This window comes from Mus caroli, unplaced genomic scaffold (assembly GCF_978045245.1).
Source record: "Mus caroli unplaced genomic scaffold, Mus_caroli_1 scaffold_2, whole genome shotgun sequence".
NCBI classification, from domain to species: Eukaryota; Metazoa; Chordata; class Mammalia; order Rodentia; family Muridae; genus Mus; species Mus caroli.
In genome coordinates this window covers 51,226,477-51,252,881 of record NW_028227257.1, presented here as the reverse complement: position 1 = coordinate 51,252,881, position 26,405 = coordinate 51,226,477, and the positions used below count along the sequence as shown (strand labels likewise).

Here is a 26,405-nt window from a genome sequence, read left to right as displayed (position 1 = left end):
TAAAGGACCATGTAGAGAATGCCAGCTCTTGGTGAGATGGCTCAGTTGGTAAAGTGCTTGCCTTGCAAGTGTGAAGACCTCAGTTCAATCCTCAGTTGGGAGATGATGTATTCCAGTTCTGGGGAGGCCAAAGACAGGTAGCTCCTTAGTCTGACTCACCAACGAACTTAACCTACTTGGTAAACAGGTATGCACATACGCACATATGTATACACACACACACACACACACACACGTGCACACACATGCACACGCACACAGGTGCACATGCACACACACAGGTGCACATGCACACACACAGGTGCACATGCACACACACAGGTGTACATGCACACACTTTGGACAACGTCAATGTTATCTAGTGGCCATGGGAACTTTAAAACAGTATAGCTGTCCCAGTCCCAATTCACCCTGCCACTCACCATCTCCTGCCTTCTTTCGGCTGCATCCAGTTCTAGGGAATGAGACTGGCTGTCAGCCACAGTTTCAATATTCCTTCCATTTTACAAGGTAAGGTTGATGAGTTAGGGTTACTGTTATCAGCCAAGGTAGGACAGGCATCTGGAATATTCTATTCTCCCAAAAACTGAGCCATCATTTTCTGAGGTTGTAGACTGTGGGATTTTCTCTTCTATCTCTTCAGTTATTTCCTGGTTTTAATTTTTTATTAGCATGCATATTATGCATATTAATGAGGTGACATGTGGTATCTACATTACATTCGGATCCAGCCAGGGTAATTAGTATTTCCTCTTCCTTATCATTTAGAGCTCATCTCTTCTAGATCTTCATAAAATATATACTAGGTTGTTGCAAATGACAGCTAGCCCACTGTGCTGTGGAGCACCCAAATGTATTTCTTTTACAGAACTTTGGCTCCTGTATCTAGCCTCTCTTTTTCTCCCACCTCCCCGCCCTCCCCACACACACTTCTTAGCCTCTAACAGAGTTCTATATTCAGATTGACGGTTTTTAACGGGGGGGGGGGGTTGATCTTTATGTTTTGCATGTGCAATTGAAGAACTGACTTGGCCCGTTGTTCCTAAAAGCTCAAAAACGAGATGGGAACCGCTCAGAGTCAAAGCGAGGCCTTTTTTTCTGACGCCCGCACCGGAGTGGAGTGGGACGTTCTTTGATCTGCGATGTTTTTCACTTTCTCTGACCTGACCCTTGGCACGATCCCCTATGTGTCATGCCTTTAGGTGAATCATTTTTGTTTCCTTTTCAGAAAGCAACCTCACAGTTCCCACAGTCCTGATGACTCTGCTCGGGATTTAGTTTGTCAACCTTTCCAGTAGTTGTGCTTTGCTTCCGGGCAAAGAACAAACTTCTATGATTCTCTTGGTTCATGTGACTCTGCTAAGGTCTATAGAGCTGCCCCTCACAGACAGTGGCTCTGACTGTATATTTTTGTGCGTTTACTACGGAAAGCAGGTGTTTAACATAAACAAAGCTTACAAAGAGGAAAGGACAACATTCCATAAGTTCCTAGTGTAGGTTGGGTGTTTAATGACCTAGAGAAAGGGACAGAAGTGTTGCATAGGTCAGGTGTCACTTGAAGAGAGCACAACCCATCCATGTGACTCTGGGTCAGCTGCCACAGCTCCCTGCCTTTCCATAGTGATGGGCTTGGACCACATGATGTGATTTGTAAAATGGTATTTTAGGCCTGGGAAATGACTCAGTAGGTAAAGAACTTGGCATAAGGACCTGAGTTTAATCCCCAGAACACACCTTTTTTTGTTGGTTTGTTTTTAAGCTGAATATGGTGGCATGCACTTGAAATTCCAGCCCTAAGGAGGCAGATCCCTGGGGTTTTCTCACCCAGTGTCTGAGCAGGTTCCTGCTGTTTTTGAGGTAGGAATGCATAGACCCTAATGAGCCAAACTTCCCTACACTTGGCCTTCTCTGGCCCCAATGTCTATTGTCAACTTTTTATCCCACTGCTCTTGGTAACAATTAAGATGCGCTCCAGAGACTGGAGAGATGGCTCTTAACTTGACCCAGTTCAGTTCCTAGCACCTACATGGTGGCCTCACAGCCATTGTTACTCCAGTTCTGAGGGATCTGAGTCCTTGGTCTGGTCCCCAGGGATATCAGGCATACACATGATACACAGATGTACATGCTGGTGAAACACCCAGACACATGATGAAGAAGGAGGTGGGGGAGGAGAAGGAGGAGGAGGAGGAGGAGGAGAAGAGAAGGAGGAATCAAGTGGGACATGGCAGAGCACGCCTGTAATCTCAACAGTTTGGAGCCTGAGGCAGGAGGATCTCATGCGGGAGGGCTGCCTGGGCCACACAGCAAAGAAAACCTTGAGCGAAGAAGAAAGGGAAGGGAAATGGAATCAAATATGAAAATAAGAGTACAATTCCTTTAGCCAAAGCGCCATGGGCAAAGTTATTGTTAACCACAGGATCTGAGGGTCATGGTCTTGATTCACAGTCACAAAACTCTTTGCCCAGAGTCTCCTTCACTTGGTTATCCATTGCACTCTCTCGCAACAGGCGAAAGCAAGAAGCCTGGCAGTGGGTCTTTGCACTGATTTATTAAATTGTATTTTCTTTTTGCTTTTGTATTTGGTAAACTGCATGTAAAATTAGTAACTACTTAAACCCTGTGTGTGTGCATGTGTGTATGTGTGTGTATATGTGTTAGTGCATGCATATGTGTATATGTGAGTATTTGTGAATATGTGTGTGTACATATGTGTGTGTATGTATGTGTGAATATGTGTGAGTGTGTATGTGTGTATATGTGTGAGTGTGTGTATATGTGTGAATGTGTATGTATGTGTGTATATGTGTGAGTATGTGTATATGTGTGAATGTGTATGTATGTGTGTATATGTGTGAGTATGTGAGTATATTTGAGTGTGTATAAGTGAGTATGTGTGTATTATGTGTGTATATGTGTGAGTGTATGTATGTGTGTGTGTATGTATGTGTGAGTGTGTATGTATGTGTATGTCTGTGTATGTATGCGTGTATATGTGTGAGTGTGTGTGTGTGTGTGTATGTGAGTGTGTGTGTATGTGTGCGAGTGTGTAGATGCCTAGTCCCTAGAATGTGCCCTTCCCCTACAGTAACAGTTATCTACCTTCTCTGTCTATGGGTTTCACAGCTCCAAGCTTCTCACTCATGCAGAGTCATATCATACCTCTGCCTCTTTGCATTTCTCTGAAGAAGACTTGAAGAGTTTAACTGCTCCTCAGGAGACATTTCCCTGTAGGCCAGCCCAGCATTGGCTTGCTGAGGGATGGAGATGCTGGCTGCTAGAAGACTATCTTAGGGCAGCCCAGCTACCACTGCCCTGGAGCATGGGCTCCCCCAGTGTCAGCCCTGAAGCTCTGCCCAGATGGTTCCTGTCTAGACGCTGCGGCTCAGTCTGGACCACTTCATTCAGCCTTCTTGGTCCAGACGTTTGTATTTCAAAGGCTGATGGGATTTTCATACCTTGGGTGGAGAGCGATGCTAGAGCCAGAACCCAGGGTCTGGGGCTGTCCTATGCTAGTGTTCGGCAGCAGAACTGCATCTGACCACTCCCACATGATTTTTTAAAGCACCGTGAACAATTATAAATTTAGAAATTAAAATATATTATGTAAATTAATACCCATAAATGCATTAAGTAAAATTAACAAAATATGTACTAGATAGACCTAAATAATGAATATACTAAGCCATAACTGGGAAAAGGCAATGATTAATAAAGCTACATATATAATATAGTAAATTATATATAATTATTACATATATTGCAATTCATTGGCATCTGTGAAGTACTTTGTAATTGGCTGATCATCTGGAAAAGCATTAAATGCAGGCAATGTTTCATATGGCTTCATCAAATTTACCACAGGAAATAATAAAAACAAAAACAAAAAGCAGGGGAGAGATGGCTCAGTGGGTAAGGAGCTTGCCACCATGTCCTGTGATCTGAGTTTGATCCCGGGAACCCACATGGTTGAAGAAGAAAACCAACTCTCCAGAGTTGTCCTCTGACCCACACGCATGCTCTGCAGCACGTGTGCACACATACATGCATACACACCTCCACACCCACATACATACATACCATACACACACATATACATATCACACACATGCTTGGACACAAAATAAATACATAGACATGGAAGAAGAAACCCCTGAAGCAATGCATTTCAACTGTTGAAAACGTTTCCCCTCCATCCCTGCCCCTAGTCCCTCCGTATGGGGAGCCGAGGGTACCCATCCTTAGCCGAGGGTACCCATCCTTAGCCGAGGGTACCCATCCTTAGGCATCTTTTTGGAACTCTCAGTCCACACGCACTCCATCCTGTGCATGTTTGCATGTGTGCCCATCCCCATGGTGCTGTGCCAATGCAGTATTTGTTCACAGCAGTGGTAAGAATCAATACCCAGGGTTCATACTTTTTGTGGGTATGGAAGTTATAAATAAATCTAGCTGAATCATGCACTGTGCTCTGGTATATTCCACCTTTCTGTTTCCCATAACTTTTTTTCTTGCTAGCTTGCTTAGTTTTCAACTCTGAAAGGAAGCCCTGTCTCCACTTCCTCTCATGCTCATGAAACTGTCAGGACTGTGCTTTGTTCAATCCCTGTCCCTGATTTTTGTCCTGGTTCCCAGCTCAGTCCCAGGGATTGAACTCAGGTCCCCAGGCTTGACAGACAATCGCTTCTACCCTCTGAGCCATTTTGCCTGTCTCCAATGCAGCTTTTATGTATGTTGTATAACTTGCTGATTGTAAACACACTGCAGAGGTGGAAAGAAGGCAGTAGGAGCCAACGTTGCTTTTTGTTTTGTGACGAGGTCTCAGAGTGTACTTCATCATGCTGACCTCAAACCCACAGCCCTCCTGCCTCAGCCACCTGAGGGCTGAGACCACAGGCACAGGCCTGTGCCAGCTGGGTTGGACATTTTCCAGGCATTCCAGCTGGAACATAAGCTAAGCAAAGCTAACTAATAACAAAAGACACATTTCTATGTACTAGTGCTGGCCTGACCATCCCAGCAGAAAGGAAAAAAGGAGACAGTCACATGTCCCCAGTCTGTGCCTCCCTCCCCAACTCACCACCACCTGAGCACAGAATTGGTGTCTGAGGTAAAGGCAGTGATGCTAGCCTTCCAGAGTGATGGTTTAGGTGGGACTGGAGACGTTCTGGTTAAGAGCACCAAGTTTGGTTCCCAGCACTCATGCTAGGTAACCCACAACTGCCTGGAGGTCCAGCCCCATGGTGTCAGTGGCCTCTTCTGGCATCTGTACACATGTGAGCATACACGGGGTCGGAGGTGGGTGGGGTGGGGTGGAGGGATAATAAATCTAAAACAGAAAAGATGACTCGGGCACCAAAAAATTCTAAACCAGACAAGAGGATACCAGCCCTCTGTTTTCACAGTTGCAATTTTAGGCGGTCAGGTGAATATTAAAACTCTGCACAATACTTAGAGACCAGGCAAGGTAGAAGTAGGACCTAGTTTCACGGCCATTTGGGATATAGAACAATTGCTCAGGACCTTGAAATCTATGGAATTCCATAATCGTAATGACAACCAAAAACTCCTCAGATTTCCAAAACTGCCCAGAAGAAGAACCAAAGCCCTGGTTTAGAAGCCGCCATGGAAAGCAAGACACCTGATAGTATGTGTATTAGAGATTCAAAGATGTATGAAAGCAAGAGATGTGAGTGCAAGAGCAACCGTGTGTGTGTGTGTGTGTGTGTGTGTGTGCTCGCACGTGTATGTAGTGTATGTACTCTCGAGCACACGCTAGAGAAAGAGAGGGAAAGGGTCAACGAATTCACACTATAGTAAACGTTAACAATCTGAGGCCAGCCGGGTGTTGGTTGGAGACCCTGGAAGACTGCTGCTGACCTTCCTCAGGGGACCTCAGTCTGCAGCTGATTCAAGGAGACCCACACATGTTGGGAAGGGTCGTCTGCTTTACTCAAAGGTTGCCAAGTTAAATGTTCATGGCGTTTGGAAAATATTCTTACAGCAGCGTGTAGACCACCAAGCACCACAGCCTGGCCATGTTGACACAAAAAGTTAACCACATGATAAGTGTGTTGAAGGATCTTCTGTTTCTATAATGGGGACTCAAAAGATAGTCACTGCAAATTTCTTTTTGTGTTCTCTTTGAAGCATAGCCAGTGTGCAGCGCTCAGACAATGGGTCGTACTTCTGTAAGATGAAGGTGAACGATAGAGAGATTGTATCTGATCCCATATACGTGGAAGTTCAAGGTGAGCCCAAAGCCATATCCTGTTGCCGGAGAACAGGGTGGATCCTGTGTCACATGGTCTCCTACATGACACTCTGGGGGGTTGGTCTGTCACTCTGGGGGGTTGTTCTGTCTGTTTATAATCCTGTAAATCTTATGGATCCATCAGTGTTGGAATTTTACAAGACAATCCTCTTTTTTACTTTAGAAAATGATGTAATAATAGGATCTTGGTGTGTGTGTGTGTGTGTGTGTGTGTGTGTGTGTGTGTGTGCGCGCGCGCTCATGCGAGGGCCCAGAGGATTGTGCATGCTAAGCATTTGCTCCACTATGGGGCCTTTATTGCCTAAGTGTTGCTCCCCACCCATGAGGTGCCATCTTCCACAGTGTCCTTGGCAGCATTGCCATCTTATTACCCCTCTGCCGCACCTTCCACATCCCATTCCCACCAAAAGGCTTTTCCAATGCCCATTCCCTTGTGCACATGAACTTGATGCCCAGAACCACTGTAGAAGGCTTGAGAGAGGGGGGAGGAAGGGACAAAGGAGAGAGTGATACTTACAGTGGGTAAGAATGGAGGGAAGAGACAGAAACACTGCCCCTCGGATGAGAATCATAGGGACCTTTGCTTTGGACCCATTCCAGACTGGACAGCTGATGCCAGGATTATGTGGGCATCAGTCAACAAGAGGGCATCCCTACATTTGGAATTAATCTTGTAAAATACAGTATCTAATAGACAACTTACTTGTCAGGATCCCAGGAAAGTACACAAGTTGGGGGAAAGTCTGAATCTTGAAAGCTTTGAAACAGAAGGAAAAAAAAAGAATCCTATTATCCTGCGTGGAACCAGATTTGTGAGACACGAGTTTATAAAGCCCGTGATTTAAGTGTTGGGCTAGCCAGCTTGCCCTGGTGAAATTTTGGGCATGTCTTCCAAACAAGTAACCATTGGCTTTCTCTGAAAATTCCCCAGCTCCCTTGTGGGCCAGATTTTGGAGTTTCAGTAGATTTTAGGATTATAACTATAGAACTTTGCTGATTATGTCTTCAAGTAACAACTGCTTGCTATAAACTCTTTAGTTTTACACAAACACATGTGTGTGTGGGTGGTTGGGGGTGGACTTCAGAGTCCAGAAGACGACGCTAGAGCCCTTGAGCTGGAGTCATGGTAGTTGCAAGCTGCCTGACGTGGCTGCTGACATGAACTTGGATCCCCTGGAAGAGTGGCGAGCACTCTTAAACGCCAGCCATCTTTCCTGCTCACTCAGCTTGTTTTGGTGAGAAATGCGGCCAACTTGCCAACCAGTGCCAAGCCCTTGAGCAACAAACACCTGATTTAAAAGCCGGCTATGGATTCCATTCTGGCCAAAGCAGATGAATCACCACTCACAGTGCCTAGAAAAAAAAAAAAAAGGTGTCCTAGAAAGCTGGCTGGGGATAGACTGGGAGTCAGAAACCTCTGCCCTCTTTCTTACTCTACTTGGAGGCGACAATTGGCTATGTCAGACCTGGGGAAACCCCCATCCCTGTCTTTAAAGCTCTGCTTCTGGTTAAAGCATGCTCTGCTCCGCTCTCTCTGCAGGACTCCCTTACTTTATAAAGCAGCCTGAGAGTGTGAATGTCACCAGAAACACAGCCTTCAACCTCACCTGCCAGGCCGTGGGCCCTCCTGAGCCCGTCAATATCTTCTGGGTTCAAAATAGCAGCCGTGTTAATGAAAAACCGGAAAGGTCCCCGTCTGTCCTAACCGTACCTGGTAAGTCTGAGCATTATGCTTATGCATTACATGCATGCATGCATTTCTTCCCCTCTAACTGTAAAGGTGACAAAACTTTGGTGACAATTGCTATACCCCAACAGTGGTCAATCAAGAAGAGCAAAAACAGGTATGGTAACACTAGAGAGGAGTAGGTATATTGGAAAGGAAGTGGGATGTCCAGTTGCCTCCCTTGACAGAATCTAGCCCAGGCATCTAGAGCCCTGCTCACATCTCCATGGCACTGTGGCCTTGCCTACCTGGCAGGAACTACCCTATAGAAACACTAAGGTAAAGACCTAATTGAGGTTGGATGCTAAGAAAGTGGATCAGTCACGGAGCACTGTGGCAGGAAGTTTGTGAGTCACGGTGGGACTGCTGGTGAATTGACATTCCATGGTCATCTTGATCTCCATCCAAACCAGAATGCCTTGGCTGTGCTCCTGCTCTTGGGCTGCCACTGAAGTTTCCGGTGCCGCTTAAGCCAATGGGCTCCTCTGTGGCTCCCCTGGTTCCCATTTTTGAGCTCTGTCTGATGATGTGGCCATGCTCCATCCCTTCTTCCTTTCTCATGCATTCAGCAAGTGTTCAGGAGGGTCCGCTGTGTGCCCAAGGCAGATCTAGGCCTGAGGTCTCAGTGGTGGACGTTTTAAAAGGCACATGATCCTGGCTGTCTTCCCTCTTCACTGCATCTTCTTTGTTGCCAGGCCAGTTCTGAACATTGGGTGCCCAGCTCAGTCCTGGCCCAGCTCCTTTTCCCTCCGAGTCACACCCTCCTGGCTGAGTTCCTCGGGCAGTTTCAATGCCATCTGTGGGATGGCTGCCTGGAACTTTATGTCTTGGGCCCTGCCCTCTCTACTGAGCTCCCAGCTCCTGGGTCCAGCCGTCTCCTTAGCTTAAATACTTGTTGAGTGTGTGTGCCTTTTAAAATGCAAGTCGTTCCCCTCAATCTTCTGCCTCTTTCCTTCTTGCTAAATAATATCACAAAAAGGACACTCCTCTCTTTTGTCATTTTTTTAATACTAAAAGCCTCAGCAGTTTTGTGAATTCTGCTTCTACAGCACACTCAGCCTCTATCGGTCTCCGTGGTTCACATCAGTTCCCGCCAAAACCATTGCTCCCATCCTATCGCTGTGTCTCTCCAGTCTCCTCAGCCACAGATTATGTCACTCATCTTATGATGAGTGGCTTACCATTGATCTAGACTATCACCCAGAATCCTTCCTGGCCTTGTCAGTCAGCCCTTCACGCTCTGGGCCCTGCCCAGCTCTCTGCCCCACACCCAATCCTCTGCCTGTGCCTGCTAAGTGCCATTCACATAGAGTCCCTTCCATTTCTTCAGACACATCATATGTCTTCCTGCTCAGGACTTTGTACCCCCTCCAATGTCTGTTGTCCACAGTGTCTCCCCACCTGCCCTTTGTCCTGTGACACACACATATATCACTTAAGAGAGTATCTTTCCTCTGTTTTGACTCCCAGTCAGATTGTGTGTTTGTCCTTCACTGCTCTTATCAGAGTTTAACTATGTTTACTTCCACGGAAGAATGGAAGTAGGGACCTAACTTAAGTCTCCCTATGAGCCCGCTCCCTGAGACCCCGGGCTTTGTGTTTGGTGTCCCGCTTCAGGCCATCTGAAGCAGGATCCCACTAAAGCAGGATCCCGATGCCTTGAGCTGAGGCTGCATAAACAAGTGCATTCCAGCCCCAGGCATTGTCACAGAGGCCCCTCTGTAACCCCTGATGGTGGGAAAGGTGATATGGAGTTCTCTACCTTCATCTAAGTTTTCTTTGAGTTCCTCCAAGGAATAGATAATTGGAGAACTTGTGTGTTTAAAATCAATTCCAAATAATACCCTCTGTGAGATAATTGCTCCAAAGTCCATGAAGAAAGATATTTCTATTTTTATGACTATTTTGAGATATGGTCTTATGTAACCAAGGCCACTTGCTGTATAGCCAGGCTGACCCTGAACTCCTGACTATCCACCTGCATTTGCCTACCAAGTCAAGTGTTGGGATTACCAGCCTGGCCATCACAGCCAGCAATACAAGATTAATGGTTTGAAAAAACAGATATTATATATTTAATTTAAAATTCTTTTTACATTTGTGGAAGGTTTTTGTGTGTGGGGGCAGAGGTCAGAGGACAATTTGTAGGTTTTTGTTTTCTTCTTCCACCATGTAAATTTTAGGGATTGAGCTCAGGTGATCAGGTATAGCAGTGGGTACCTTTATTTCCCAAGCCAGCTCCTTGGCCTCAACGTTTTGGTTTTTTAACTGAGAAAAATAGGGTATGCATTTATCATGAAGGGTGTGCTGTCTTGAGATGTGTATGTGTATTGTGGAATGGCTTTAGTAACTAACATATGTACACCCTCAAACATAGAGTTTTAATCTTTATTATTATTGTCTCTTTGTGGATGTCCACATGCCAAGGATGTGTGGAGGCCAGAGGTAACTTTGTGGAGCTGGTTCCCTCTTCCCCCTTTACACGGTTTCCAGGGACTGAAGTCAGGTTGACTCGGAAAGCGATGACTTTATCCACTGTACCAGCTTGCTAGACCCACAGTACTGGCTTTTGGGTTTTTGTTTTTTGGGTTTTTTTTTGTGGGGTTTATTGTTTTGGTTTTGGTTTTGGTTTTGGTTTTGGTTTTGTGTGTGTCTTAAATCATCGGTATTTAGGAGAGGGAGTGAAAAGGAGAATTGAATGTAAAAGTGCACACTTATTTTAAAGTTTGAAAATTCTATTCTCTTTCCAAAAAGTCCTTGCCAAATTCTAGACTTTTTGGTAAAGCACAGAGGCACAGGCCCTGTGCTATGTGCACACAACATCAACAGATTTTTATTTATTGTCAACCTTTGTTTACCTGGGTCTATTTGTAGATGGTTTTGTGTGTGTGTGTGTGTGTGTGTGTGTGTGTATGTGTGTATCAGAATGTGTGTAAGCATGCTAGTGGAGCATGCAGGTTCACATCAGGTACCTTTCTCAAGAGCACTCTATCTTATTTTTTGAGACATCACCTCCCACCAAACCTGATGTCTGCAGACTTGACAAGACTGGTGGGTCAGTAAGCCCAGGGCTCCTCTTGTCTCTCTGCTTGCCCAGAGATTCAAATTACACCTTTTCTGGCTTTGTTGTTCTACATAATTTTTGTTTGTTTGTTTTGTTTTTTGCCCAATCTTACTAGAATCTCACCTATCAAAATACAGTTAGCCCCTTCCCCATCTGAGATTTTGTTTTCTGCAGTTCAAAAAATTCTATTTGACAGAAAATTCTAGAAATAAGAAAGAGGATATATTCACATAATTTTTATTATGGTATATTTTAGGGATTGTTCTATCTTATTAGTAGCTCTTATTATTGATCTTTTAGTATACCTAGTTTATAAATTAAACTTTGCCAGAAGCATCTGTGTCTAGGAAGAGCATGCATTTCTGGATCCTGGAAATGAGATTTCAAGCGTACATGGAAAGAGTCCTGGGAGCACATTCCCCACAAACTAAAGTGGGAAGGTATTTTATCTGACTTACTCTTTTACTGTCTTTGAGAGCCTCAGAGAGCAGGAACTAAAACGTCCTTTGGTCGTATCTTCAATGTCTAGGAATGGCAGGCAGGAGAGGACCCAATGCCACGTCTCAAGAAAGCCCCTTCAAAACTGTAGATATCCCATCTGAAAGCCCATGGCAATGGAAAGTTGCTCTAACATCTGGTACACCCGGCATGGGCTCCACCAGTTTCTCTAGAATTTCCCCAGCAAAGGCTAACGTCTCTGTACGTGGAGAGCCTGTGTTTAAGCTGCTAAGCTGGCCTTTCCCACCTAGTTCCCGAATGACTATAGTGCACTACATTGCTCAAGCAGTTCTCCTGGTTGTGAAAGGTTGAAAGAACGGGCTTCTGACTTTCCTCTTTCTCTTTTCCTTTTGGTAAGGGAAAGTTTTGCACATGTGTGGAAGCAAGGTCCTAGCTCTGCATGTACATGCTAATCATGTACATGCTAATCATTGAGCTGTACTCCAACCCTGTGCCTTTAACGTTTTCTAGGATTCACATTGATTATTCCAAAACAACATGTCAGATTTACATTCAAGTCAACCCAACCAACTTGCAATTGCCTCAAAACGCAGCCATCCACCTACTACCCTGTGCTTTCTTATGCAGAAGAGGCAACACCAGGCTCCTCTTGTCTCAGAGTCTTATCCTCTTGTTTAGACTCATTTAATTTACTTTATGTGCATGAGTGTTTTGCCTGCATGTATCCATCTGTACTGTGTGTGCCTGGTCCCCATGGAGGTCATCGAGAGGATCTGATTCCCTGGAATTGGAGGCACTAACCATGTCGGTGCTAGGAACTGAATCTGGATCCTGTGCAAAAGCAGCAAGTGCCCTTAAACACTGACCTGCCTCTCTGGCCCCACCTACAAATACTTCATTTTGTTTGATGGCAAAGATGGCATAGCTGATGCCCAACAGTGAAGGCCTCTTGAGCCAATAGTGTATTCTAGTTGGAAGTCTGAAATTTACCCAGATTCTGCTCTCTGCCCTGTCTGGCAGTCAGGTTCTGCACGTTGTTCTCGACTGTCTGCTGAGCCCCTTCCCCTGCGCTTTTCCACGGTGATGTCCTTAATTCATATTTTTCTGCTTCCTTACCAACGCTGTTGACGCTGAGCCCTAACTGTGGCCCTGCATTCCTTGTCCTTCTGTCCTCTGTGCTCTCCCCCTTCCAGAGCCTGCCACCTACACAGTGAGTCATTGTGCTTTATCAGCTTCTCCTAAAACACCAGCATCCCACTGCAGGCAGGACCATCCAGTCCAAACCAGTTGAAGTTTTACTCTGATGACCCATATCCCTCAGCCCTTTGACCTATACCCCGCTCCACCTCTCCTGAAGCATCCCTGCCTGCACATGGGATCTCATGAGCCTCTGGTACTGTGCTGTCTTGCTTGGCTTCCCAGACTGGTCCTTCTAGCCTGGCTGCTTTCTTCTCATTGGCTTTCTGGGAAGCCCCTCTTCCATCTTTTGACTCTCGCCCTCTGCTCATCTCTGAAGGCCTGCCTGGTCACTCTGCCCTTATTGGTACACTCACAGCTCCTCTGTCTTCAGTACCTCTGCTTTATACTCAACCACAGCCATCTACTTGTCAGGTTCCCCAGGAGAGGCTAGTGTTCCATGTACTGATTGTGTGAGAAGTATTAGCTAGTGTAGTAGCCCTCTGTCTTCAGTGAACAGCTGAATGAACCACTGAACAAATGAGTTAACCTAAGGCTGGCGATGCGGTTCAGTTGGTAAAATGCTTGCCCACCATGCATAAAGCCCTGCATTGGTTCCCTAGCACCATGGAAACTGGACCTGGTGGTGCAAACCTATAATCCCAGCACTTGCAGAGTGGGAAGTACAAACATCATAGATTCAAGGTCATTCTTGACTATACAGTGAGTTGGAGATAGTCTGGGCTACATGAGATTTCATGTTAAAAAAAAAAAAATTCCTAGCCGGGCGTGGTGGTGCACGCCTTTAATCCCAGCACTCGGGAGGCAGAGGCAGGCGGATTTCTGAGTTCGAGGCCAGCCTGGTCTACAAAGTGAGTGCCAGGACAGCCAGGGCTACACAGAGAAACCCTGTCTCGAAAAACCAAAAAAAAAAAAAATTCCTGGATACAAACTTTCCTATCAATCTAAGAGAGAGTATCAAATAAGGAAGTGGTTGACTGGCCCAGGCAGTTTGGACTGCTTTGAGCAAGCTTATTTGCTTCAGACAGGATCTGGCTCCAGGCTGGCCTCATCTCTAGAAGAGCTGGGGTTACAGGAATGTCACCACACTCCTGGCCTTTTTCTCCTCTTGTCACAATCCCTCCCCACCTGACTCTAATGTAAAAGCTGTCCCAAAGACACAGGAGGAAAGGTACTGGGTCTGGAGGCCATTATTCTGAACAAAGCCAGCCTCAAAGGTTGTGCAGGGTCTGATTCCACTGAAATCGCCCTCTGTCTCCAAGTGCAAAATTATCTCGGTAGAGAAGGCTCAGTCCTCTCTGTGGGTTCTCTTAGGCTAGGACGTTCCCATGGGGGAGTCCTTTTTCAGTGGAACAATTTTGTAGGTACAAGTCTGTACCTGTGATTAAAATTTCATAGGATTATACACACATAAATGTGCCCTCCCCCGGGGGGGGAAAGCCTGATAAAATCGGAGTAAGGTTGAATTTTAGTGACTAGCAGTGTACCGAAGTCACCTTCCTGGTTTCCATCCTGGTATTATGACTGTTTAAAATCTTTTTCATGGAAAAGTGGAGGAGGGGAGGGAACAGGAACTTGGTGCTATTTTTGCAACTTTTTTGTGAATCTAAAATTACTTCAATCTGAATTTCTTTCCCTTTTAAAGAAGCATTTTGTAAGGCTTGGTGATAGAGAGTTTGTGTACCACACACAGGCCTGGTTTCTGCTTTTGCACTGTAAATAAAGCAAACAAAGTCCCCAGGGCAGGCCTGAGGGTGTAACTCAGTAGGTAAAGCGCTTGTCTGTCATTCGTGAGTCCCCAGGTTGATCTCCAGCAAAGAATAAACCAGGTGTGGCAGGTGCGTGCCTGTAATCCTAGCTTTCAGGATATAGGTCAGGAGGATCCGACATTTAAAGTCATCTTCACTTACATGGTGAGTTTAAGATCATTCTGGGCTACTGAGACCCTGTCTCAAAAACAGAAAATAAATCCTTAGCACCAGAAATAACAAATAAATAAAAGGCTTTTTGATTGAGTGACTCCAGATCCGAAATGTTCAAAGAGCTTTCCTGCCTGGTATTTATGGTGGAATGTACTGTAGGTGACTGAGTGCAGCCTCTCAGCATTCACATTGATGGTCCCTGGACCACTTACACAGCTTCTTTTTAAATTTAACTTTACTTTTTTTTTTTTTTTTTTGGTTTTTCGAGACAGGGTTTCTCTGTGTAGCCTTGGCTGTCCTGGAACTCACTCTGTAGACCAGGCTGGCCTCGAACTCAGAAATCCTCCTGCCTCTGCCTCCCAAGTGCTGGGATTAAAGGTGTGCGCCACCACGCCCGGCATTGGGGGTAGGGGGTGGGGCGTTACAAGAGTGCAGTGCCCATAGTGGCCAACAGGTTTTGGATCCCCTGTACTGAAGAGGTGACTTGCCGGTTAAGAGCACCTGTTGCACCTGCAGAGTACTGGAGTTCAGTTCCCAGCAAGGGTATCAGACAGCTCACAACCACCTCTAACTCCTTCCTGGTCCAAGGGAGTCGGTGCCTTCTAGACTCCATCATACCCACACACAGAAGATGTAAAGTCATATAGACAAGTACACGCGGATAAAAATAAAACTTAAAAAAGACCCCACCAATTATCTGTTTAAATGGACAACTAACAAGTAGCCTTTGTTTTAGTTAGCTGGATGTGGTCCCTATTATTTGTTGTAATAACCACAACAGTGAGAATTTATACAAATCAGTTCCTCGTTCTCGCAGCGATTGCCAAACGATGTGCTTTGAATCCCATTACATCTTTAATGCCTGTTTTGAAATCGGGAACTTGCTTAAAGTCTGCTCTTCCGAGGGCAGCTGGAACAATCATGACAAAGCCAAATCTGCCAGTTCTCCTCTAGAGCTCCAGGATTCCCCCATACTCTAGACAAAGGCCTGGGCTGTTTGTGTGCTAGGATTCCCCAGGCTATTCCCTAATCCTAGGTATTTCCTCTGAGGCAATGCTTAAAACTCTACCTTTAACCTCTCCCTCTGTGGAGAATCAGAGCCTGCTTCCCCACCCACCCAGACCATCCAGTCTTCAGGGGTTCCGGTACCTGTCACTTTCCTGCCACTTTCCAGCACAGCAATCAGCTTCTCTGTCAGGTCGTGCTTCATTTTGCTCTGGGGGGGGGAATGTGAGCTCTAAGGGACAGGCATTAAAGATATCCCAGGCTCCTGGGGTGGGGGGTGGGGAATCTGGTACACAGTGAGTACTCAGTACTTATTGAGTGGGTGAAACCAGAGCAGATGGAGTTCCAAGTAATAAGCCGTTTTCCCCATATAGTGTGTTCTGTGCGTTGCATTCTCCGGTAGAGAGACAGACACAAGAAAAAAAGAAAAGAAAATACAGGATTGTTTATTTCATTAAATTTCAGGGTTGCTTAATCCAGAGCTAAGAGACTTGGCCTACACTGCTCCTGGAAGTTGCTTCCTCAGCAATTGTGATTGTCCTTCCCTCAAGGGAACATCTTGTTCCTCAGAGCTCCTTAAAATATCTCAGGTCTGGGTCACAGGCTGCCATTTCTCAAACTCTGTGTGTGTGTGTGTGTGTGTCTGTGTGTGTGTGTGTCTGTGTGTGTGTGTGTCTGTGTGTGTGTGTGTCTGTGTGTCTGTGTGTGTGTGTGTCTGTGTGTGTGTGTGTCTGTGTGTGTGTGTGTCTGTGTGTCTGTGTATGTCTGGGGAGTAGAGAAAACAAGGCAGCTACAGAAGCCTTTCATTGGAACCCTGGGGACAGGCGGGGAGGAAGAGGTTTAGGCACTGTGGAGCCTCCACTAGAAGTGAAGCATTCAGGATCTGTGGGAGGAAGGGTGGAGACCCAAGACTCACAGATGCTGTGTTTTCTCCCAGGAAAGCTACAAGGGTTTGGGCTATAAAACTCTCAGGTTTATTTCAACCTGGTGGTTATTGTTCCTGCATAGAAGGGACCAAGCAAGAGAGGAAAGGCTGGCTTTTCCTGCAGAGCACTCTGTCTAGCTAGTCTGGCTGTGTGAACGAGACTGTACTTGGGACGTATATTTGTGCCACCAAACCAGAAAACCATAAAGGAAAAAGTTACACAGGGCAGGGTGTGGTTCTGTGGTAGAGCAGTAGCCCAGAGTGAACAAGGTCGGAGTTCTGTCCCTGGAATGGGGAGGGTGGAATACCTGCTGGGGTGGAGGTAGGGTGAGGGTGGGGTAGGGTGGGGGTCGGGTATCCCTGAAGCTGTGTCTAGTTTTAGAGGTTACCCTTATTTAGATGGGTTTCCACTTGTGTCTGCTTGCATCTGTTCGACTTGTGGGCGTCAACCCCCTACCCACTTGGAGAAGCATTGGAGCTGGTCTCTGGGAGTTCCAGTTTGGTGTGGGTACCTTGTGCTGCTGAGACATCTGCTATAAACTGTTTTTCTGACCTTGTGTAAACTTTGGAGAGAGAAAAAAAACACAAAGAGGAAAATGACTTCCTGCTTGATCTAAAAATCAAGCCACACAGTAGCCAGCTTCCCTTTAAGCACTTGTCTGTCTGTCCACCATAGAGGCCAGGAACAATGTGCCCGGCTGATTGGCCTCCTTCAGGGAGCTGTGGCAAAGTACCGAATCCCAGTGAAATAAACCTGGTTTGCCAAAGAGCTGACTCTCCCTGCCTCGCTCAGAGTGGAATGTGATTTTTGTAGTTCATACTCCATGTATATTTCCTAAAAGTCTGGATAAGAATAACTGAAATCAAAAGATGTTTAGCCTGCAGACATCTACCACACCTTAAATAAAAATAAATAGATAGATAGATAGAATTCCCTGTGTTCTGATGGAGCCAAAACGTGGTTTTCCTAAACAAGAGCCAAGCATTGCAAGCTCTTGGGAGCTGGAAGGATGGGTGTCTCCCCTGGGAGATCAGGACCCATTGGTTATGAGGATGCTGCAGTCTGACATCGAGGCTGTGACATGGAGCACAGAGGATGCACCCCATGCACCGTGAGGCCTGCCTTGGTCCTCACTGTGTACATTCTCTTTCCCACAGTCAAACCCGACCAACCAATGCCCCTCGAGGGCTTTTTGTTTGTGCATTTGCTGTTGTTGTTTGCCACCTGCCTCTCAGTTCTTCCTCCTTTTCCAGGAGGTAGAGACTCCCCCTCCCCCTCCCCCAGAGTCCCAGTGGGACATCAACTCTCAAAGAATTTAGTGTCGGGATCCCTTTAAGAGTTAAAAACTGTTGAAAAAAGAAAAACAAAACAATTTTGTACTAAGTATGCCTATCTGCTTATGTAATTAGAAAGTAAAATGGAAAACTTTAAAAAGCGAGGAAACGCAAGTCTATGTTCCACTGACCGGTGGATGTGTGGCATCATTATATGACATCACCCTCTGGAAAATTCCTTCATGCATCCCTGAGATAATGAGCATGAAAAGGAAAGTCACATTGCTATTATGAGAATAAGCTAACTTTCGAGGGCAAGTGTCCCTGGCACCTCCTGAAGTCTGTGGACCTGACTCTGAGAACAGCTGCTATGGCACCTTGACCTAGGGTTCAGAAATTTCTAGACTGCAGATACAGAAAATTACAATTTGATCTGGCAAAGGAGGAGGGAAAGAGGTAGCTTGTCTATCATAAATGAAGTCTTGGGTTTCATCCCTTCCCCATCACTGACCAAAGAAAACATGGAATTATTTACCAATTCATTGTTACCTGATAATTTCTATAAATATAATCAATCCAAGAGAAAGAAAATCAGACAGTTATTATGATTTTCAAGCACCCGTGTGGATGCTATTAAAATAGACCTCACAGAAGAAGTAGAAAATCATGGTGGAAAACCACTCTGTAGGAGAAGTGATTCCAGTGGGTGATGTTGTGTCAAGGTATTGCAGGTAGAGTTGGGGATTAGGTATGCCCAAGTGCCTAGATTCTATGCAGTTTTCTAGGCCTCTACTATTACATTTTGATCAGCTGTTTCAATCATGGAAGATTTTGGAATGTAGATATCAGAGTGTCTGAGCGGCTATGCATACTTTTCAAAATTAGGAGGAAGCACACAGAGTAGTTATTCATAAGTGTCCTTTACAGATGCAAGTAAGAGGCGCAGAATAAAATATTCCTTTCTAGATTACTAGTTATTTGCTCTAGTCACCATACAAAATAGGAGCGCTTCCTGCAAGAGAAAGTGAATACGTAAAGGTATGACTCCCGAGCGAAGCCACTGTTCTTGGTGCTTTATATAGTCAGGAAACCTTAATTAAGCAATCTGCTTGAGGATTTCTCTCCAATGTTCCACTGGGAACTCTTTCCCTTGATTCCTGTGTCTTTCTGATGCAACCCATCATTGTGTGCATGTGCAACATCTGTGTTGACTGTTGTGTTGTGACTGAACTCTGACTGGGTATAGTGACTCACACCCCTTAATTGCAGCACTGAGGAGGCCAAGGCAGGCAGATCTCTGTAAAGTCAAGGCCAGCCTGGTCTACAGAGTGAGTTCCAGGACAGCCAGAACTACATAGATAGACTGTGTCTCAACCTCTTCCCCCACGGGACTCAAAAAAGTCTGAGCAACACTACCAGGCATTCAGGGCTTGAAAGGCTGAAACCAGCTGCCTCTGGGGCCAGGGCTGCCCTGCTCCGGGCACCTGTGGTTTCTTCTCAGGTTGGTTTTCCTATAGCTATCACGCTTTTTTCTTTAGATTAATTTTACATTTTAGGCTAGAAGCTATGAACCAAGAAATAAAAGCTGCCAAAGCCGCGGGTCTCTAGCTTAGGACAATCTGCTTATCTGCCTGAATCTCATGAGTGCCCTTCCATCTCAGGTCTGACAGAGACAGCAGTCTTCAGCTGTGAGGCCCACAATGACAAAGGACTGACCGTGTCCAAGGGTGTACAGATCAACATCAAAGGTGAGCAGGAAGGCCAGGACTCTCTAGCAGGTCCTGGGGGCTACGGAGGGGCACAGGGTTGCGTCTGGCTTACTCCATGACTTTCTTTGTAACACTACTCAAGTCTTTTCTCCTCTTTGATGTCAGTGTTGGGAAAAAAGAAACTTGGGACAATTATAAAGTCTACTTATTTTTGAGACTTGGTTATTTAATCCAAGTAATATAGTCATTGCAGTTCTTAGCACATAGGTCATTGATTGGCATTAGCTAGTGTAGTTCTGCTTAGCACAAGAAGAAAATAAGCTAGCCGCTTTACCTCCATTTTCGCTTTCCCATTTCTGCCTTGTGCTTATCCTCATTAACCGTTGAAGAGCCCAGAGGTGGGCTCGTCAGGGCCGCTGCTGCTGAGGACTGGTCCAACGGAGCCTGATCCAAATCTTACAGGAGGGAGACTGACAACGGGGAGCAGAGAGCATGTGGGGTCAGTCTGCCTCCTCTTCTCCCTCTCCATCTTACCTCCCATTTTACTAGATGGGAGCTCCCGGACAGTTAGTTGATTGACAGTACCAGAGTTTCTACAAGACATTACAGTCCTCCACCCCGTCCTTCAATTCCTGCGTAATAACAGGTACTGACACCCAAAACGTGGAAGGGAAGGAAGACCCACAAGCAAATTCTGCTGTGTTTAATCTTTATGTCATCATTCTTTCTCACAGGAACTCAAACACGTTTTATATTTTACTATAGCTCTTTAGAAAGAGAAGAATAAATGCTGGGTTCATGGTCCTTTCCTCTTATCCGCGGGAAATCACAGCAACACAAAGACATGTTGGAATATGCTGAATGATAAGTTAAAGGTTGGGCATGCAGAGGAGGGGATTTAAAACCACGGAAGGAGTTCTAAAGGATTCCGATTTCAGTTTCGGTAAACGGACTGGATAAAGGATATGACATAGCATTTTGTAAAGGTTCATTGCCAAAAAAAAAAAAAAAAAAAAAGCAAACTAAAAGTGACTCCTGGAGGAAGTGTATAACTTCCTTCCTTTTCCACAAATTCTGCTATTACAGTTTCAAAAGGCATGCTGGGAATCTCAGAAATCCATCAGTGGGTGTAGACTTGTAAAGACGTATTTACTAAGGCTAAGGTTTAAACTTCTCCGAGTTTAGACATGAGAAGCATTAAAATGTGTGCTTCGGGTAGAATCTCATCTAAACTTTCTTTAAAAACTCTATCCTATTTCCAAAGCTTGTGGGATTTCTATTTTAAGACAAGGTGGCCTTGAACTTCCTGTCCTTCTGCCTTATCTCCCCAACTCTGAGGTCAAACTTGTGTTTCTGGCTGACCTTCATTTATCTTAAAGCTTTTATCAGAACAACCAAGACCCCCTTTGTCTGAGCCAGTGGTTCTCAATCTCCTGATGCTGCCGTCCTTTAACACAGTTCCTCATGTTGTGGTCACCCCCAACTACAAAATTATTTTGTTGCTATTTCATAACCATAATCTTGCTACTCTTATGAATGGTAATATAAATATCTGTGTTTTCCAATGTTAAGTGACTCCAGTGAAAGAGTTGCTTGACCCCCAGAAAGGTCACAACCCACAGATTGAAACTGGTTGATACTTGAAGCCTCCTGTGGTTTATAATTGTGATGGTGTGTGTGTGTGTCTTGTTTTTCCATAGTAATCCCCTCCCCGCCCACTGAAGTCCATATCCTCAACAGTACAGCACACGGCATCCTGGTCTCCTGGGTCCCCGGTTTTGATGGCTACTCCCCACTTCAGAACTGCAGCATTCAGGTAAATTTCCAAAATGGAGAGGGAAGGTGCTGTGTGGTGCTGAGTGGTGCTCTCTGACTTTCCCTCCTCCTCCCCAGGGTAACCTCTTCCACTCCCCTTCGTGTCTACCATCATGGGCTGTTTTGAGTCTCTGGCCACAGTGCTCCATTGTGGCCCAGGACCCAAGCAAGAGAGAAACGTGTTTCCAAGGACAAAGGCCATGAAACCAGGGATAATTCTTTATAAGTTACATAGACACATCCCTGAAGGAGAGCTGGTTTGTGGCCAAAGGTTCAGGAGGCTTCACACCTCCCAGAATGACTTATCCTGGGCTGGTGTTATGGAGGACAGTTAGTTGCACCAGCCTGAGGTGGGTCATGTATGCTGATAGATGAAGCCCCTTAGCTAACACTGTCTCTTGGGGAAACGGGGGTTGGAGGTTGGGTTTGCTGGCCTTGTTCAATCCTCAGTTCCTTTTAACATTAGCTAAAGTTACTATGAAACAGGGTTGGGGAAAATATGGTTGGGTCACCCTAAATGATACCTTGTTGTGGTATAAGCTGTATACTCTTGAGTGTTCCTTTCATGAAAACAGCATCAGTAACATTGTTATTTAACAAGAGCCCACTGCAACCAAGGCATTCTTCAGATACCTCTTGCTTAAAACAACACTCACCAAGTCTGTGAGTGACAGGACCAGAATTCAGGCCCTGAAGATCTGATGCCAAGCAACATCAGAGCTCAGAGGTCCTAACTCCACAGTCAGATCAGACACTGTGTGGGAGCTATTAGCAGTCACTCTTGGACTGTCTTCTAATTGTATGAATGTATTCTACCTTGTCCATTGTTATGCATAGGAATGGAATTACTCTTAATTTCCTGAATATCTAGTTTTCTCATTAAAAATTCATTAACCTGTGTATGTGGGGTGGTGGCACACACCTTTAATCCCAGCATTGGGGGTGGGGAGAGGCAGAGGCAGGTGAATCTCTGAGTTCAAGGCCAGCCTGGTCTACAGAGGGAGTTCCAAGATACCTAGGGCAACACAGAAACCCAGTATCAAGAAATAAACAATAAGCAAACAAACAAAAGTCATTAGCCAGACCAGTAAGTTGCCACACAAGCCTGAGAGCCTGAGTTTGATCCCAGAGTAGGACAGAACAGAGTCCTGAGCATCCTCTTCTGACCTTTACTTGTGTATCATGGCACATAAGTGCCCCTCCTATGATAATAATAAATAATAAATGAATGAATGAAATTAGAATTTAAAAAGACAAACAAATTAACCTAGCATACTTGTCATGCCCACTCAGTTTGGAGAAGTGACTTCCAGAGAATTTTGTGTTGATCAACCAGATGTTTTTCATACCAACTAGAATTAAGTTCACTGTCCTTGGTGCCTCCTACTCTTATCTGACAGCTGTTCCTTCTCTGAAAAATAAAAACAAACATTATCCCTAAAACAGTCTCCTCGCCGTACGGCTCCCAGCCTTGCTTGGCTCCTGCCTGACTTTGTATGTGAATTTCAGTGCAGTCCTTGTGCCTACCGTCTCTCACCAGGAAATCTAATCAACTGATTAATGATTTTTTTTTTTTAAAACAGAGTCAGCTTCTTGTTGTCTATAGTGCCCTTCCTCTCACTGTTGCCAAAAATAACCATGAACTCCTGTTCCTCCTGCTTCTGCCTCCAAAGGGCAGTGTGTGCCGCCACCGTGCCTCATTGGAAAAAAATGTACTCTTAAGTGTTTATGCTGCACATCTGTGCTAAACATTTCCCTGTAGACATGGCATTAGCTGTGTTCCAGGGCAGTTTTGATTTGCTGTATTATCATTCATCTCAAGGGGTTTCTCCCTTGGTTTGATTTTGCCTTTTTCATTTTTCTTTCTTTCTTTCTTTCTTTCTTTCTTTCTTTCTTTCTTTCTTTCTTTCTTTCTTTCTTTCTTTCTTTCTTTCTTTCTTTCTTTCTTCCTTCCTTCCTTCCTTCCTTCCTTCCTTTCTTTCTTTCTTTCTTTCTTTCTTCCTCCCTTCCTCCCTTCCTCCCTTCATCCCTTTCTCCCTTCTTCCCTTCCTCCCTTCCTCCCTTCCTCCCTTCCTTCCTTCCTTTCATTCTTTCTCTCTCTCTCCCTTTCTTTCTTTCTTTCTCTCTTTCTTTCTTTCCTTTTTCTTTTTTTCGTTTACTTTCTTTTTATGTGGGCGCTGCTGATTTGTACATGGGTCTCCATGCGTGTCCAGTCACTGTTCTTACCCACTGAGTCTCTTTTTTATTTCTAACATTCCATTAGAAAATACTTAGCATGGTTTCATTTAGCATTTATTAATGCTTGTTTAATGACCTAGCAGATGTCCTATCCTAGAGACTGCCGAGCACTAGAGATGGGGTAAACCAGTTGTAGAAATGTTCTCTGTGTAACAGTTTAGCCTGGTTGGTTCGTTGTCTCACTCTGTCTTATATCCTGTTTGTCTTCTGTCCTAGTATACTTCTATCTGTAACTATGAGTGAGGAATCTAGGTCTCAACTCATTTTTTTAAGCCTTTCTCCCTTTAACTCTACCAGTTTTGCTCTATGGGAGTTCAGAGCTCCATTGCTGGGTACAGTGAGGAAATGGTGTTGGTGTTTGTTCTTAGGACATAGCTGGAGTTATAGCCAGCCTTCTGAAAAGCTAAACTGAGGAGCCAGAGAGGGTATGGCAGAACTTCAGGGAGACTCTGAGAGAGAATGGCTCGCACTATGACCTCTTTGAGAGAGTGAGTCTCTGGGTAGGTGTGAGGAGGGGCAGGACAGCTGAATGGCTGGAAGTGCCAGGTTACTCCGAAAGGTGAAGAGTCAAACACCAGCTTCACCCAATCCCTCTGACTTTGCTGTGGCTTTGCATAGCTGTGGACTATATACAAAAGCATCCCAGGGCAGACAAGGGTAAGCTCCCCTCGGCCACCTTGGACCATGTGGTGCCAGATATGGTCATTCTGCACTCAAACCATCAGCTAGCTCGGCTCCCCTTCACTCTTTCTCCCTTCTGCCTTTGGTAGATGAGCAAATGACACGGAAAAGCCAATTAAATGACACAGCCAATCTTGATATTTACCTAAATTAAAAACTGGGTTTCATTTTTCTGAACTTCACATTTAATAGAGTGTCCTTTGTTTCCTATGATGGCCCCTCGTGGGATCTAGGAGTTGCGTCCAGCATGTCAGTCCCTTCCCTGAGGGACTGAGCATGGATTTTAGTTCATCACCAATATAAACTCAGTAGCAAATGAATGGTTTGGATGGGATTCGGGCTGCACACTTTCCGGACATACCCTTTCGCTTCCTTTGATCCTAACTAGAGTTCCTTTCTTCACCCATTTTTTTGGGACACATGTTCCTTTTCTATTTTTAGCTCCATCACGTGCCTCTTGCCATCCTATGCCCCACTTTTCCCCAGGGTCCACAGAGGAGGGCCATTTTAGAAATCTGACTTTTCCCCAAGAACCTGCCCATACATGCTCACAGAAGGTTCCAGAACTGGGATTGGGGCAGAGAGCCAAAGGTTTCTTCCACCTTAGTTTTAGTGGTTGGTCACCAGGAAGTCAGTGCATAGTTTAATATGAAAGAACAAAAAGTCGTTTCTGCCAAAAAGTCACCCTAAGATAAGCACATGGCCCCTGTTTCTCAAACAGTGGTGGCCTCAGCCTCAGGCCAGCTGGTACCTTCCTGTCACCCACAAGGTCTGAGTCAGAGGTGGAATTCAGCCTTCACTCCACCCTCATGGCATCTACCAGGGGACTCCAAAATGTTCCAGAATGTCTATTTATGGTCCTGTGCTAAACTGCATGCACACCTATCCTGACATAACAACACTGTATGCCCATGGCCCATGATTGTACCTCCTTATTAAGGGGAATTAGTTTTTTTTTTTTTTTTTTTTTTTTTTTGGTTTTTCGAGACAGGGTTTCTCTGTTTAGCCCTGGCTGTCCTGGAACTCACTTTGTAGACCAGGCTGGCCTTGAACTCAGAAATCCGCCTGCCTCTGCCTCCCGAGTGCTGGGATTAAAGGCGTGCGCCACCACGCCCGGCGGAATTAGTTTTTTGATTAAAGATTTTTTTACCCCAAAATTGCTTTTGGTTGCTTCTGTTTTACCCACTGCTGTTGTCTTTTTTTTTTTTTTTTTTTAATTTTACATATACATGAGGTAGAGAACACCTCTACCCTTATAACCCATTCCAAAACAGTATGTATGCATAAGGGGGAGGGGCTTGGCCAAGAACTAGATTTTTGCTGAGAATCCTTTCCTCTTGCCTTATGTACATAGATTTGGAGGATAGTGTGGAGGAAATTGTGGCATTTGTGGGGAGGGGTAAAGATGAGAAAATAAACATCTTAAGGATATTATAGAAAGGTTTGCTAGATGAGATAGAAGCCATATTTTACTGTATATCCCAGCTTCTCCCAGAATATATGCCAACTGTGCACGCTCCTAAGGTTGTGTTTCTATTGGAGTGGAGAGTGAGAAGGAAAAAGGCCACACTACCAAAGCCAACTCAAAGCAAAAGCAGAGATCTTCATGTCACAAAATAAGACAGAGATTTTTGCTGGGCATGGTAACTGCAAATCCCAGGGTGTCTATAAACCCAGCTACTCGAAGATTGAGATGGGGGGAATGCCAGTTTGCCCACAGCCTGGACTACGTGGTAGGACTCTTAAAATAGAAATACAAAGAGGCTTAGAGGTGTCGGTAGTTCAATGGCCGGACAGTTGCCTAGCATGTGTGCAGGCCTGCAGGTCAGCCCCAGTTCTGGCAAATGAAACCCAATCACAAGGCCTTTAAAAAGAAGAAAGACAATAGTCACACACTAGCCTTGTCACTGTGGCACTCTAAGGGCAGGGGTGGGCTTTGTCAGTGTGGAACACTAAGGGCAGGGGTGGTATGCAAATGAGAATGGCAGCAAACAGACCCTGGCCCCACCTGGGGATCCCTGAAGTCAGCCATGTTTGTAGCTGTGTATTCCTCCCTGAAACAGCCTGGGAATGAGATTGCAGACACAGAACTTAGAAGCCTGAAGAGAAATATCT

At 45.2% G+C, this 26,405-nt stretch overlaps 1 protein-coding gene across 2 annotated transcripts in view; it reads left to right on the top strand.

Moving 5' to 3' along the window:
* The window catches only part of Mertk (MER proto-oncogene, tyrosine kinase), a 105,088-nt gene that overhangs the window by 32,156 nt on the left and 46,527 nt on the right, over positions 1–26,405 (top strand). For both annotated transcript variants that reach the window (XM_021155563.3, XM_021155562.3), the window contains exons 3-6: positions 6,151–6,251; positions 7,815–7,988; positions 19,509–19,595; positions 21,257–21,372. In XM_021155563.3, the coding sequence (XP_021011222.1) occupies positions 6,151–6,251; positions 7,815–7,988; positions 19,509–19,595; positions 21,257–21,372 (478 nt within the window). The remainder of the gene's footprint in view (positions 1–6,150; positions 6,252–7,814; positions 7,989–19,508; positions 19,596–21,256; positions 21,373–26,405) is intronic.